Raw genomic sequence first — 15,237 nt, forward strand, 5'->3', positions numbered from 1 at the left:
TTCACAAGTACTCTGAATAAGTACTTATGTACTTATCAGTACTGGGTAAGTACTCTGAGGCTCAGCACAACTAACACAAGAAGTGCCACAGCCAGGACAAGAACCAAATCTGCTGGCCCAAATCTGGGATCCTTTCCTTCAACAGATCTCACTAGACAGAATTTAATCACCCTGGACCTACTTTAGTTTTAATATCCTGCATCGAATCATAGCCCTTAGCATTTGTACCACTGGAATCTCTTTCCTTCCCTTTCTCCAACAACAGAATGTTTCTCACCTATTGTGACCAAGAATCGCTAAGACCATTCACTGTATGGGTATTTGAAAAGACTGAGGATGAGTATTTGAAAAGATTGAAGGGGGAGTCCTAAAAAGAGTTCCTCTCCCTCTCTCAAGCCCTGAGCCAAGACGAGAGACAAAGAGTAGATAGGAACACAAATACCTTTACCGGTCAAGTTGATGCTGAAGAATATGGTCCATATTTGTGGATAAAAAGGTTTCCAGATACTGACCACACCTCCACTTCAGACACACACTAAGAATTAGCAGACAAGCCCGAGCTGGACCACCAGGAGGGGTCTGTTCTTGAAACACTGCCACCTGGAGGAGAAGCGGCAGCAGGCAGGCCAGCCCAGGAGGGAGACTGACAGACAGGGCTATGTCTACATAGCTGCCTCTTTGTCTTTGTCTGATGAAGAGGAGGTGAGAAGGCCCCAGAGAAATATGCAAACTCAACTGCCTTGCCTAATTTAAATGAGAAGAAAAACACCATTCAAAGTTGAGTTTTTAGTGATTGACAAGATAACAACAACCCAATTCCAGTGCAGTTCTCATGTTCACCTTGATCCTAGTAGCTACCTGACTTTCATATTAACGTATATAGTCCTGATTCTGACACTGTCGAACTTCTGTGAGTCCATCTGCAGAGAACACCTCGCTCTAAGCAGCTCAAAATGCTTTTCAGGTTTTGTGTGACGCCCATTCTTCCTGGACTTCTTTCCGGGAAACTGATGGAACCGAATACATTTGAAGACACAAATGCGAAGTGAATTTACATTCTTTGTGTGTGTGTGTGTGTGGTGTTTTTTTTTTTTTAATTTATGCTTTCAACACAAAGATTCTCTTTTTGGATCGGATTCTAATGCTTCTCTGCTAAGCATATTTTTGGCCGTCTTGCAGCCGTGAACTCGGGATGACATCGGCGCATTCTCATCCTGGTATGAAGGCTGGATTCAGGCTCAGAAAGGAGGGGGAGCAGCATAAAGCAGTGAGCAAAAATACTCAACTGGGACCCGGGAGGTACAGGGGGCTCCGGGTAACACTCTGGGCCTCACTGCCTCTTCTAAGAGTGACATGGGGCTGGCTGGACACAGTCAGCCTCTTCGTCTCACTGAATGAAAATTGAATGGAAAATCACAGAGACTGAGCTGCAGGAATACTCACGGATTTCACAGTTTGCTCCCACCCAGCCATGTGGGCAGTGGCAGGTGTAACCATTGGGCTGGTCCAGGCAGGTGCCGGCGTGATGGCAGGGGTTACTGTCACATTCATTGATATCGATGTCACACTCTTCCCCTAAAGAGATAAAGGAAAGCAGCAGTGAGCCAGCTAGCTGCCCCAGTGGCTCTGACCCCCGTCACTTCTCTGGCTCAGCAAAGATCTATGGCTAGGTTCAAGCTCTCCATGGATTTCCCAGGTGGCACTAGTAGTAAAGAACCCACCTGCCAATGCAGGAGACATAAGAGATGTGGGTTTGATCCCTGAGTCGGGAAGATCCCCTGGAGGAGGGCAGGGCAACCCACTCCAGTATTTTTGCCTGGAGAATCCCATGGACAGAAGAGCCTGGTGGGCTACAGTTCATAGGGTCGCACAGGGCTGGGCACTACTGATGTGACGGAGCGCACGTGCTCGCCTGCATTGCAGCCCAACTGGCTGTTTGCATAAAGTTGCAGAAGTCTCTCAGAATTCCAGACAAGACATCCTTCACTCAAGTGAAACTTAAAAAAGGAAAAGAAATGGTGCCAGTAAAAAGAATTTCCTTTAATCTATCAAATTCGTGATCTGAAGCTGAGTCTCATGTCTGAATAATCCTTTCACGGTGTATGGGAGAAACAAACCTGGGTTCCTGATTTTATTAAAGAAATCATTTTGTTTTAGATGGAATCAGCTGAATCTTCTTATTTGTTTTTCTGAAGCTCCAGAAAGCCAAAAAACTCACAGTTTATGATTTTTGGGGGAGCCAAGTGTTTGACTGTGAGTGTCTGGACATCTGACTATTTTCTGGATAATTCTAGGGCACAGCTGTGTGCCTTGCCTGAGTCAGGAATACAAATGCAATCTCCTTTCCAAACCCCGGGGTACGCTTCAGGGAGAGCATCAAGCCCACCTAAGGAAAGACAGCTGTGATCTCTCAGGGGAGCCCAGGCTTTAACCCATCTTCCCTGGGAACAGTGCCCAAGGGGAGCTCACCACTGCTTGGGTCCATCCATAATGAAAATCGTGACCTGGGCTCCTCACGTTGCTACTCCCAACATCTGGGGGCATCCTTGCCCCTCTCAGAGAAAGCCTGGTTTAAACTAACAAGCCAGAATGGGGGCTGATGTCACTGTGGTCAAAAGGCCAACTTACAAGCAATAGCTTGCTATTAGAAGTTACCAATATGAAGCCATCTTTGTGTGATTTAAGGCCAAACTGTGAGTCAGCACTAAATGAGTACACCTCTAGAAGAGATGACATCAAAACTGAATACAGGATACTTCAAATTGAGGTAGTTACTTAAAAAGGTTTGAAAATGAGAAAAGCCAAGCTTTTTTTTTTTTAGAAACCTCTTGCTATCTTTTTTCAAAAAACGTTTTATTTTGTATTGAAGTATAGCCAATTAACAATGTTGTGACAGTTTCAGGTGGATAGCAAACACCCACACATATACATATATCCATTCTTTCCCAAACTCCCCTCCCATCCAGACTGACAGATAACATTGCACAGAATTCCTTGTGCTATATATATAGTAGGTTCCTGTTGGTTATTCATTTTAAACATAACAGTGTGTACATGTCAATCCCAAGCTCCCTAAATATACCTCCATTTGCTGAGATAAATGAAATAGGTGATATTAAAAAAAAAAATCTCTGATCACTGCTATCGTCATAACTAAAGCCAAGGAGCAAATCAAATATTTTGTCAGTCTTCAAAGGCAACGGCTCAGTATGCATTTGGGTAATTGCTTCCAGGCTTCTTTAATTAGTGTTAAAGTGCTTTTCTATCTGCCATGGGTTTACCTTGCATTTATAAAACCACCATATGTTGCTCACAGACCATTTTAGAGGCAGAATCTCAAACCAAAATAGTTCATGTCTGTTTCATTTCATACTTTTATCACACCTGGCATCTATTTTTAAAGTAAAATCTGTCAAATGAAACATTTACTACGTCCAGGTCCTACTAGGTTGATTATAATTCAGCAGTGTCTAAGTGAATTTGTTTCCTGCAATAAATAGTCATTTATGTCAATAGGAAAGACATGAAATTGATTGCCTCTTACTAACCTATTTCAAAGGTTGTCTTGCTATTAATGGGGCAATCACTTTGACTGGAAAAGCGCATAGACTAAACTATTACAAATGGCATTACCTGGTATAGACTAGTTGAAGAGACATATAAACGAGAACGTGCTGGGAAACAACAAAAGGATGAAATCACAGGCCCTGACAAATATACACATCAGTACTGCTTTCCATCCATTTAGCAAGACAAGCTCAATTGAGGTATTTACTAAACAATAGCTTTCTTTCCCTGGCTATCTGAATCCTGCAAATTCTGAAATAAGAAGTTTTGCCACCTTTGCAGCAATAGCTACAGAAATGACCTGACTTCTCCCTACTGCCACAGCCTGAAAGTGAAAGTGTTAGTCACTGAAAGATCAGTCCTGTCCACCTCTTTATGACCCCATGGTCTGTAACCCACCAGGCCCCTCTGTCTGTGGGATTCTCCATGAGAGACCACTGGAATAGGTTGCTAGCCTAGCAAAACTCAAAAGCCCCACTCTGCTCCAGAAGTTTAACATCAGTGTCAAACCTTTCTAATTCCCTACGTTCTGGGCAGTCCTAGAGCTGTCAGTCCAGTCCTGCTCAGATCCAGAGCTTTCCTGGGGAGATAAATGCCAAGTTCAGGTCCAGAGCAGCCCTAATGCATGTTTTGGCTCTTGGAGCTCCAAGTGGCTCTAAAATCGTTGAGAAAAGTCCAAGATCCTCAGATTTATCTCTTCTTAGCTCTCACTTATTTGGAAGGACTTGGTAGGAATAGAGAATGGCAGGGGAAAATAGGATTAACTTATTCTATAGACATTTATCAACTCTCTAAGATCCAGGAACCAAAGAACCAGGACCCAGAGAGAATTCCAAACCTACCCCAATCTGGTTTTCATCACCACCGTATTCTTAGAGCTATACTTGGGGTTCAGTGACATTAGTTTATGATGAAGCTCCATGCCAGTCAGGAGCCCAAATAGCCAGCAGCTATTTCCACAGCACAGGAAGAATCTCAGAGCAGTTCACAGTACAAAGATACCTTTGGAATTACTCCACTGGCCTATTTTACATGAACATGCCAACATTTCTACTTGAGGTCTTCATAGTGTTGCGTGCTTGGGGTAGGAATATGTGGTGATTCTAATGGTGGAGCCACTCAAGGAAAATTTCACCCAGGAGAAATCCAAAGACAACTGCTCCCTTTGCCTTAGAGTAATAATGCACTTTGTTATTAGTCTTATGCAAAGTATGTGAAGATTTATTACAAATAATGGGCTTCCCAGGTGGTGCTGGTGGTTAAGAATCCGCCTGCCAATACAGGAGACACAAGAGACATGGGTTAGATCCCTGGGTCTGGAAGATGCCCTGGAGGAGGGCATGGCACCCTGCGCCAGTATTCTTGCCTGGAAAATGCCATGGGCAGAGGAGCCTGGTGGGCTACAGTCCATGGGACCACAAAGAGTCAGACATGACTGAGCAACTGCGAACACAGGGAGTAAATTGGTTTCATTTATGTTTCTTTGTATTAGGAGTACTATATTTTTATGTCCATTTCAACACCTCACCATTCGATCTCCAAGCAATATGCATTCTAACCTATTTTAGTAGACGAGTCTTCAGTACATTATAGCATCTTTCTCTACTCATAGTTTACTTAATAAATCTTTATGTTTTTGCTGGCTTGAGCCAGATTACTTTTTTCTTGAGTTGCTTACTTTTTTTATTTGAGTGGGGAGAATCAATTACTTTTAAATCATTATTGTGCTTGAATAACATTTGCAAAGAGAACATGAAATTTCTACTTGACTAAGGCTGGAAATCAGAGTCTGAGCTTTACATCTTTTCTAATCGCTTTTCAATCTACTACTTTCTAAGAGGCAATCTGTACAGTAGGTATCACTTTTGGTAGTATTTATGCAAATTTAATTCTGTATGCTTCCCTTGGATAAATTAAAATGAGAAAGATAAGAAACCAAAAGTCACTGCTGTCAATAAATCCCTGGGTTAATAGAGCCTCCACTGAATGATATCAATGAAAGTTATTATAGCCATAGTATCTAGTGTTATAAAATTTCAGCCTGCTACGCGCCAGGCACTGGAACGGGTGCTTGAACTATAGCTCCTTCATACTGGCTGCTGCTAAGTCACCCCAGTCGTGTCCGACTCTGCGCGACCCCAGAGATGGCAGCCCACCAGGCTCCCCCGTCCCTGGGATTCTCCAGGCAAGAACACTGGAGTGGGCTGCCATTTCCTTCTCCAATGCATGAAAGTGAAAAGTGAAAGGGAAGTCACTCAGTCGTGTCCGACTCTTAGCGACCCCATGGACTGCACCCTACCAGGCTCCTCCGTCCATGGGATTTTCCAGGCAAGAGTACTGGAGTGGGGTGCCATTGCCTTCTCCACCTTCATACTGTACAAGCCTTTTATTTCAGAAGAAATGAATCTAAATAATTACTTGGAACCTCTACAATGATGGAGTAACTGGAACCTGACTTGCCTTCCCACTGTAAATAATTAGACAAGTGAACAAAACATATGTATTTAAAAAAAAAAAAAAAAACCTTTAAAACATTAGACAACAGGCAGTGTCTAACTGATTGCTGAGAGAGAGAAAGAAAACAGCGGAGTACCAACACCATCCTGGCTTTCTGCCTGGAACCAATTTAGAACACAGTGGTTTTGCTAAACTGAGGGGCATAATTGGAATTTGGAGCAGCTCAGGCTTCACAGGTGGTGCTAGTGGTAAAGAACCCACCTGCCAATGCAGGAGGCATACGAGACATGGGTTCAACCCCTAGGCTGGGAGATCCCCTGGAGAAGGGCACAGCAACCCACACCAGTATTCTTGCCTGGAGAATCCCATGGCCAAAGGAGCTTGGTGGGCTGCAGCCCACAGGGTCACAAAGAGTTGGACATGATTGAAAGGACTTAGCATGCAGGTAGAGAGTCCCTTGGGCTGCAAGGAGATCCAACCAGTCCATCCTAAAGGAGATCAGTCCTGGGTGTTCATTGGTAAGACTGATGTTGAAGCTGAAACTCCAATACTTTGGTCACCTGATACGAGGAGCTGACTCATTTGAAAAGACCCTGATGCTGGGAAAGATTGAGGGCAGGAGAAGGGGATGACAGAGGATGAGACGGTTGGATGGCATCACCGACTCAATGGACATGGGTTTAGTTGAACTCCAGGAGTTGGTGATGGACAGGGAGGCCTGGTGTGCTGCGGTTCATGGGGTCACAAAGAGTCGGACACAACTGAGCGACTGAACTGACTGAGCTATAATTTGTAGGACAGACCACCATAGAAGATAGAGCCACACAGAAAAGGAGCACCAGAGATATGCTGCACCCCTGAGTTTGTTGTTGAATACTGTGCCTGAGTCGGTAGGAATGCCACAGGCAGAGCAAAGGGGAGGGAAGATGAACAGTGTCCACAGCTCACAGAGGACTGGGAAGTATTTAAACTTTCACAAGTTGGAATACGGACATTTCACTGACCTCCCCACCACCCCTGCCCCAGGCATTCACAGAGGAAAAGGTCACATCTAAGTAGCAGGATAAAATTATCTCTACTGTAAGCACTACTAGAGTTTCACCTTCCAAAATAGAAAACAAACCTTGAAAGAATCAATCGGGTCAGCAAGTAACTTACCTACTTGCCACAAAGAAGCCCTGCACTTTTTAAAGAAATTCAGTTACTCAAAAACTTAACTCACAATGACCAGCAGTCAGACAAAAAAATACCAGATGTGCACAAAAAGCAGGAATATGGGATCCATATCCAGAAGGAAAGTCAGTCAAAATTCAGAGATCCAGAAATATCAGCAACAGATGATGGTGAATAAATAAGAAATTTGTTCAAAATGTGAAGGGAAAGCATGGGAAAGATGAGGATGAAAATGGAAGATATAAAAAAAAACCTGCATGGAACTTCTAAATATAAAAATGTCAAAGACAATATTAATAAAAAGAGAAAACTACGAATATGCTCATGAATATGGGCACAAAAACTCTGAACAAAATATTAAAGGACAGGATTCAGTGACATAGAAAAGAATTGTACACTATGACAAAATGGTGTTTATTCCAGAGAGACAAGAATTTAACTCAATATTTGAGAATCAATCAATATAATCCATCATATTAATAGGTTAAAGAAGAAAAATCATATGATAACATCTATTGATGCAGAAAAAGCATTTGGAAAAATTCAATAGTTATTCATAACTAAAGCTATCAGCAAAGAAGGAATAGAGAGTAACTGCCTCAGCTTGATAGACATAAATCTAAAAACTCTATAGCTAACATTATACTTGGGACTTCCCAAGTGACACAGTGATAAAGAATCCGCCTGCCAATGCAGGAGACATGGGTTTGATCTCTGGCTCAAGAAGATCCCCTGAAGAAGGATATGGCAACCCATTCCAGGATTCTTGCCTGGGAAATTCCCTGGGCAGTGGAGCCTGGCAGGCTTCAATCCGTGGGGCCACAAAGAGCTGGACATGACTGAATGATGGAGCGTGCACGGTAATAACGATGGAGTTGTAATGGCAAAGGAATGGAGACATAGATCAACAAGATAGAAGGGAGAATTCACACAAATATGGCCAACCGATTTTTGACAAACGTTTAGAAGCAGTTCTATTTAGGAAAGGCAGCCTTTTCAAAACATGGTGCTTGAGAACTGTACTTCTATAGGAAAAATAAAAGCAAGCCCTCTAGTTGGAAGATCCCAGAAAAGAATGCAGACTGTGAAGAAAATAATCCAAGGGTATTTACAAATGTATGACACAAAGCTCACTGAGGGGAAAAAAAAAAAAAAAAGCTCACTGAGGGGTGAGGGGCAGTGCTGACCTAAGTAACCTTGGGATGGGGCAGAGTTGGTAGCACCAAAGGCAAAAGGAGCCAGACACCAGCTCTGTACTCTCTAGTGTCCTACAAGGACACAAGCTTAAGAATTCTGATACTGCTCTGCATGTACACAGGAATTAAACACGTAAAACAATGTTGGATGGTACTTGCCAGGAATCTTGCTGTTGGTGTGGGAATTCCCAGATAAACAAGAGAGAAGACTGGAATGATCCATGTAGTAATGGAGTAGAGTTGGAGAAATTAGTGTAAATTCATGTTTAGCTTAATTCAGATATAGATGGCTATGCAAAACTCAGCAGTGGCCACAGGACTGGAAAAGGTCCGTTTTCATTCCAATCCCAAAGAAAGGCAATGCCAAAGAATGCTCAAACTACTGCACAATTGCGCTCATCTCACATACTAGTAAAGTAATGCTCAAAATTCTCCAAGCCAGGCTTACATGAACTGTGAAATTCCAGATATTCAAGCTGGTTTTAGAAAAGGCAGAGGAACCAGAGATCAAATTGCCAACATCCGCTGGATCATGGAAAAAGCAAGAGAGTTCCAGAAAAACATCTATTTCTGCCTTATTGACTATGCCAAAGCCTTTGACTGTGTGGATCACAATAAACTGTGGAAAATTCTGAAGGAGATGGGAATACCAGACCACCTGACCTGCCTCTTGAGAGACCTGTATGCAGGTCAGGAAGCAACAGTTAGAACTGGATGGAACAACATACTGTTGTTCCAATAGACTGTTGTTCCTAATAGGAAAAGGAGTACATCAAGGCTGTATATTGTCAGCCTGCTTATTTAACTTATATGCAGGGTACATCATGAGAAAGGCTGGGCTGGAAGAAGCACAAACCGAAATCAAAATCACCAGGAGAAATATCAGTAACCTCAGATATGCAGATGACATCACCCTTATGGCAGAAAGTGAAGAAGAACTAAAGAGCCTCTTGATGAAAGTGAAAGCAGAGAGTGACAAAGTTGGCTTAAAGCTCAACATTCAGAAAACTAAGATCATGGCATCCAGTCCCATCATTTCATGGCAAATAGATGGGGAAACAGCAGAAACAGTGTCTGACTTTACTTTTCTGGGCTCCAAAATCACTGCAGCCATGAAATTAAAAGACGCTTACTCCTTGGAAGGAAAGTTATGACCAACCTAGACAGCATATTAAAAAGCAGAGACATTATTTTGCCAACAAAGGTCCATCTAGTTAAGGCTATGTATGGTTTTTCCAGCAGTCATGTATAGATGTGATAGTTGGACTATAAAGAAAGCTGAGCACCGAAGAATTGAGGTTTTTGAACTGTGGTGTTGGACAAGACTCTTGAGAGTCCCTTGGACTGCAAAGAGATCCAATCAGTCCATCCTAAAGGAGATCGGTCCTGGGTGTTCATTGGAACGACTGATGTTGAAACTGAAATTCCAATACTTTGGCCACCTGATGCGAAGAGCTGACTCATTTGAAAAGACCCTGATGCTGGGAAAGACTGAGAGCAGGAGGAGAAGGGGACGACAGATGATGAGATGGTTGGATGGCATCACTGACTCAATGGACATGAATTTGGGTGAACTCCAGGAGTTGGTGATGGACAGGGAGGCCTGGCGTTCTGCAGTTCATGGGGTTGCAAAGAGTCAGACACAGCTGAGCGACTGAACTGAACTGAACTGAACGCAATGGCAATATTTATAAATACGTGGGTTAGTATACAGGCGCATTCACTTGCTGTCAGCTGAGAGGATCTAGAAGCAAAGGCATGCCTGGAATATCGAGCACAGCTTGAGGCCAGATCTTGGTTTCTAGTACCATTCTGCAATAAAAGGAACCATTCTCCTTGGAGAGATGGCTGATTCTAAGACTGGAGCAAGAAATATACAAGATAAGCCTGGGGTATCTTCACTGCCAGAAAGCATATAAAACACACACAACCACCACCAACACAACAACGGAGTATGTTCATCGGCCGGGGACAATAGGAGCCAAATGAAAGAACTCCCAATGTCCAAATCTGGAACATTCTGAGCAACAAAATAAATACAAATGTTCTGAATTCAACTCAAAATATAAAATAAATATCCATAACGTCACACTGATACAAACACATGCAGCGGAACAGACAAATCCCTCCTACAGAAGAATTTCACACGGTTTATAAATCAACTTTTCCTTCAAAGAGGTTGGTATAACTCCCTATTCCTTCAGTGTGGTCCTTCCAAAGAGTGAAATATGCAGAGTGGGGAAGAATGACATTACAGGGGAAAAACTTGATAAACACTATCTCAGCTAAATGATCAAGGTCAACGTCAGTGGTCAGAAATCATACTGATAGTATGTAGCCTTGATATGTGGGATGAGATTAGAAAGTCAACAAAGGACATGCAGGGATACTTGGCCAAAGAGTAAGTGTAGATGTAAAAAAAGGACACGAAAAGGTGTCTAACATCATTTATCATTCGTGTTTGCATCAGTCACTCAGGCATATCTGACTCTTTGCAATCCCACAGACTGTAGCCCGCCAGGCTCCTCTGTCCATGGGAGAGTTCAGGAAAGAACAGTGGAGTGGGATGCCATTTTCCTACTCCAGGGGATCTTCCTGACCCAGGGATCAAACCCATTTCCTGTGTCTCCTGCACTGGGGGCAGATTCTTTATTTGCTGAGCCATCAGGGAAGCCCATATGTATCATTAGGGAAACTTGAATTAAAACCACAAGACATCACTAAACACATATCAAAATGGCTAAAATAAAAAATGAAGACAATATCAAATGCTGGCAAGGAGAGAGATAAACTGGATTATGATTCGTAGTTAATGAGAAGGAAAAAATGGTTAAGCCACTCTGGAAATATTCTGACATCTTTTTGTTTTTTCTTTTTTTGAAAAGTCCACATCAACTACTTAATGACCTAGCACTTGAATTCCTGGGCAAATGTTACAGAAAAAAAGTGAAAACTTATATTCACACACAAAAAACTGTAAACAAAGATTTATAGCAGCTTTCTCTGTAATAGCTCAAAATTGGAAAGACCCCAGATTTCTTTCAACAGGTGAATAGCTAAACAAACTGTGGAGTATTCATACCATAGAAGGCAGATCAGCAATAAAAAGGAAGACACTTGATACACGCAATGATCTGGATGAACTGCCAGAGAATTATGCTGAGTGAAAAAACTTGAAAGGTTACAGGCTATATGATTCCATGCAGAAAATATTTTTGAAATACCAAAGTTATAAAGATGCAGAACAGATTAGCACTTTCTAGGGATTAAGGAAATTTTCCTGTAGTGGACAAGAAATGGGCATGGCTATCGAAGGACAGCATAAGGGATCCTTGTGATGGAAATGGTCTGGATCTTGACTGCGTCAATGTCAGTAACCTGGGAAAGACACTGTACTGTAGTTCTACAGCATGTTGCCCCTGAGGGTAAACTGTACACTGGATCTCTCTGCATTATTTACTGAAACTGTTCACGAAGTCTGAAGTTTCAATTATCTCAAAATAAAAACTTTGATTTTGAAAAAACAGCCAAAGGGATAAAAAAAGACATACAGATAGTCAATCATCTTCTTAAAAAATGTGCTAATGAATTCCGTTAGTTAAGTTGCTAGGATAACTTTGTACTCATATGGGGAAAAAATAAACTTCCAGCCTTAAGTCACACCATAGCCACAAAAAATTAACTCAAGACCTAAACCTAAAAGCAAAATCTATTTTTAAAAATTCTAAAAGAACACATTGGGCAAAATGTCATCATTATAAGGTAGGCAAAGAAAGAATAAACCAAAAGAGAAAAAAATTGATAAATTAGAGATTACCAAAAAAAAAAAGCACTTGCTTCTCACCAAAAAAACAAAAAACAAAAAAAAAAAAAACCACAACCCATTAAGAATGTATGGAAGGTGCTCACTTTGGCAGCACATATAGTGAAAATTTAGACCCATACAAAGAAAATTAGCGTGGCTCCTAAGCAAGGATGACATGCACATTCATAAAGTGTTCCATATTTTTGCTATATGGCTCAGGAAACTCAAACAGGGGCTCTGTATCAACCTAGAGGGTTGGGATGGGGAGGGAGATGGGAGGGAGGTTCAAAAGGGAGGAGATATATGTATACCTATGGCTGATTCACGTTGAGGTTTGACAGAAAACAGCAAAATTCTGTAAAGCAATTATGCTTCAACAAAAAATAAATTAATTTAAAAAAAAGAATATATGGATGGATGTACTGCTGGGGGGAGAAAAAAAAGAATGAATGGACAAGCCAAATGTTTATCTGACAAAGGATTTGTATCTAGAATATGCAAATTACCCTAACAACTCAATGATATGACAAAAATTCAACTTTTAAAAACTGGGCAAAAAATTGAAAAGACCTTTCACAAGGGAAGACATATGAAAATAAAAAAGTGAAAGTAGTTTCTCAATTGTGTCCGACTCTTTGTGACCCCATGGACTGTAGCCCGCCAGGCTCCTCTGTCCTTGGGATTCTCCAGGCAAGAATACTGGAGTGGGTAGCCATTTCCTTCTCCAGGGGATCTTCCCAGCCCAGGGACTGAACCCATGTCTCCCTGAACTGCAGGCAGATTCTTTACCATCTGAGCCACCAGGGAAGCCCAAAGTTACCTGAAGGGTCAGTAATTACATGAAAGATGCTCAGCATCAAAGAAAGGCAAGTTAAAATCTCAGTGAGAATAAAGCACTGATGACATTCGCCTGTGAAAATGAGCTGGAAATCACAGAATATTCTCCTGTGAACTGAAAGACAAATACTGAAAAGTAGCTGGAAAATGTTGAAGAATGACTACAGCTGAGGTATTTGTTATTTTCAAAGACCAGTTGGAGTGATGTTTGAGCCTACTTCAACTGGAAGAGTCCTCCTGCTTGCTATGATTACAGTAAGAATGATAAAGGCCTGCTGCTGCTGCTACTAAGTCACTTCAGTCGTGTCTGACTCTGTGCGACCCCATAGACGGCCTCCCACCAGGCTCCCCCGTCCCTGGGATTCTCCAGGCAAGAACACTGGAGTGGGTTGCCATTTCCTTCTCCAATGCATGAAAGTGAAAAGGGAAAGTGAAGTCGCTCAGTCATGTCCAACTCTTAGCGACCTCATGGATTGCAGCCCACCAGGCTCCTCCATCCATGGGATTTTCCAGGCAACAGTACTGGAGTGGGGTGCCATTGCCTTCTCCGAAGGCCTAGGGGTGGACTTTCCACCTAGAACATGAGTCGGACATGATGTAGCAACTAAACAACAACCAAAAGGTGTATGGCCAGTGGGGGAGGCAGAGGGGGTTGAGAGGCAGGAGGCACACAGGAAGAACATTACTGATAAGAAGAGCATGACACTGCTGTTCGGGAATCAAGCAGGCAAAGGGGGCCCAGGACAAGCCTAAAAAGACGAGATGTAGCCAGACCTCCCAGGTCTTGATGATCCAGCTAAAAGTCTTAAAGACAATGATATGCCAGTAGGTGATTTTAAGCAGGGAGAGACAAAGATTAGATTTGCATTTAAAAGGTCTCTGTAGCGGATTCATGTTGATGTATGGCAAAATCAATACAATATTGTAAAGTAATTAAAATAAATAAATAAAATAAAAATAAAAGGTCTCTTCAGAGCTTCCCTGGTAGCTCAGTGGAAAAACAATCCGCCTGCCAATGCAAGAGATGCAGGTTTGATCCCTGTGTTGGGAAGAACCCCTGGAGAAGGAAATGGAAATTCACTCCAGTATTTTTGCCTGAAAAAAAAATCCCATGGACAGAGGAGCCTGGCAGGCTACAGTCCATGGGATCACAAAGACTTGGACACTACTTAGTTACTAACATTTTCACTTTCAAGGAAATAAAAGTTTCTTTGTACTCTGGATAGGAGTAAATATTGGTACAAGGTTTCTTCCTGGAGAGCAATATGGAAATAAGTATGTATTCTCCTGGATCATGGGTTTCCATTCCTAGGAAATTAGCTCAAAGAAATAATCACACAAGTTTACAAAGACATGCATGCAAGAATATTCACTGTAATATTGTTTGCAATAAAAAGTTCCATCTCCCCAAAAGTTGAATTGAGCATGGGTTAAAAAAAGAATCCTGACATATCATGGACTGGATGACAGGACAGCCAATAAAAATGATAAACAGAAGAATATTCCTTAATGTGAAAGTGCCATTTATGAAACACACATATCTTTAAGTGAAAAATAGTCTGAACAGTATGATTGCTTTTATGTTCAAATAGATGCATTTACGGGCTTCCTCAGTGGCTCTGCGGTAAAAAATCTGCCTGCAATGCAGGAACTGCAGATGTGGGTTTGATCCCTGGGTCAGGAAGATTCCCTGGAGGAGGGCGTGGCAACCCACTCCAGTATTCTTGCCTGGAGAATCTCATGGACAGAGGATCCTGGTGGGCCACAGTCCATAGGGTCGAAAAAAGTTGGGTATGACTGATGCAACTTAGCAGGCACGCACATATGCATTTACACTACACACTGTATCTTAAACACAAACAGACCTTCAGGAAAACCCCTGGATATATGCAACAAAATGTTAACAATGGCTGTCTCCTAGTAGCACAGTTTTAAGTGGTGGGTTTGTTGTGTTGTTTTTTTTTCCCCCTCTATGGTGCTATATTTTCTCATTTTTCTTCCAAGCTTTTTATTATTTGTGGGATATAAATGTCTGGGGGGGTGGGGATGGAATGCTTCCCCAATATTTAGTTCAGTTCAGTCGCTCAGTCGTGTCCGACTCTTTGCGACCCCATGAATCGCAGCACGCCAGGCCTCCCTGTCCATCACCATCTCCCGGAGCTCACTCAGACTCATGTCCATCAAGTCTGTGATGCCATCCAG

At 42.2% G+C, this 15,237-nt stretch overlaps 1 protein-coding gene and 1 non-coding gene across 2 annotated transcripts in view; one reads left to right on the forward strand and one right to left on the reverse strand.

Annotated features, from left to right (window-relative positions):
• DNER (delta/notch like EGF repeat containing) overlaps window positions 1–15,237 on the reverse strand; it is a 378,787-nt gene that overhangs the window by 22,006 nt on the left and 341,544 nt on the right. Inside the window, exon 11 of the mRNA XM_027964863.2 lies at window positions 1,444–1,575. Within this exon, the coding sequence (XP_027820664.2) occupies window positions 1,444–1,575 (132 nt within the window). The remainder of the gene's footprint in view (window positions 1–1,443; window positions 1,576–15,237) is intronic.
• Window positions 12,295–12,403, forward strand: LOC114113326 (U6 spliceosomal RNA). Its single transcript, XR_003588385.2, has one exon. It is a non-coding gene; the product is annotated as a U6 spliceosomal RNA (small nuclear RNA).

The sequence above is a fragment of the Ovis aries genome, chromosome 2 (genome assembly GCF_016772045.2).
Source record: "Ovis aries strain OAR_USU_Benz2616 breed Rambouillet chromosome 2, ARS-UI_Ramb_v3.0, whole genome shotgun sequence".
Taxonomy (NCBI): domain Eukaryota; kingdom Metazoa; phylum Chordata; class Mammalia; order Artiodactyla; family Bovidae; genus Ovis; species Ovis aries.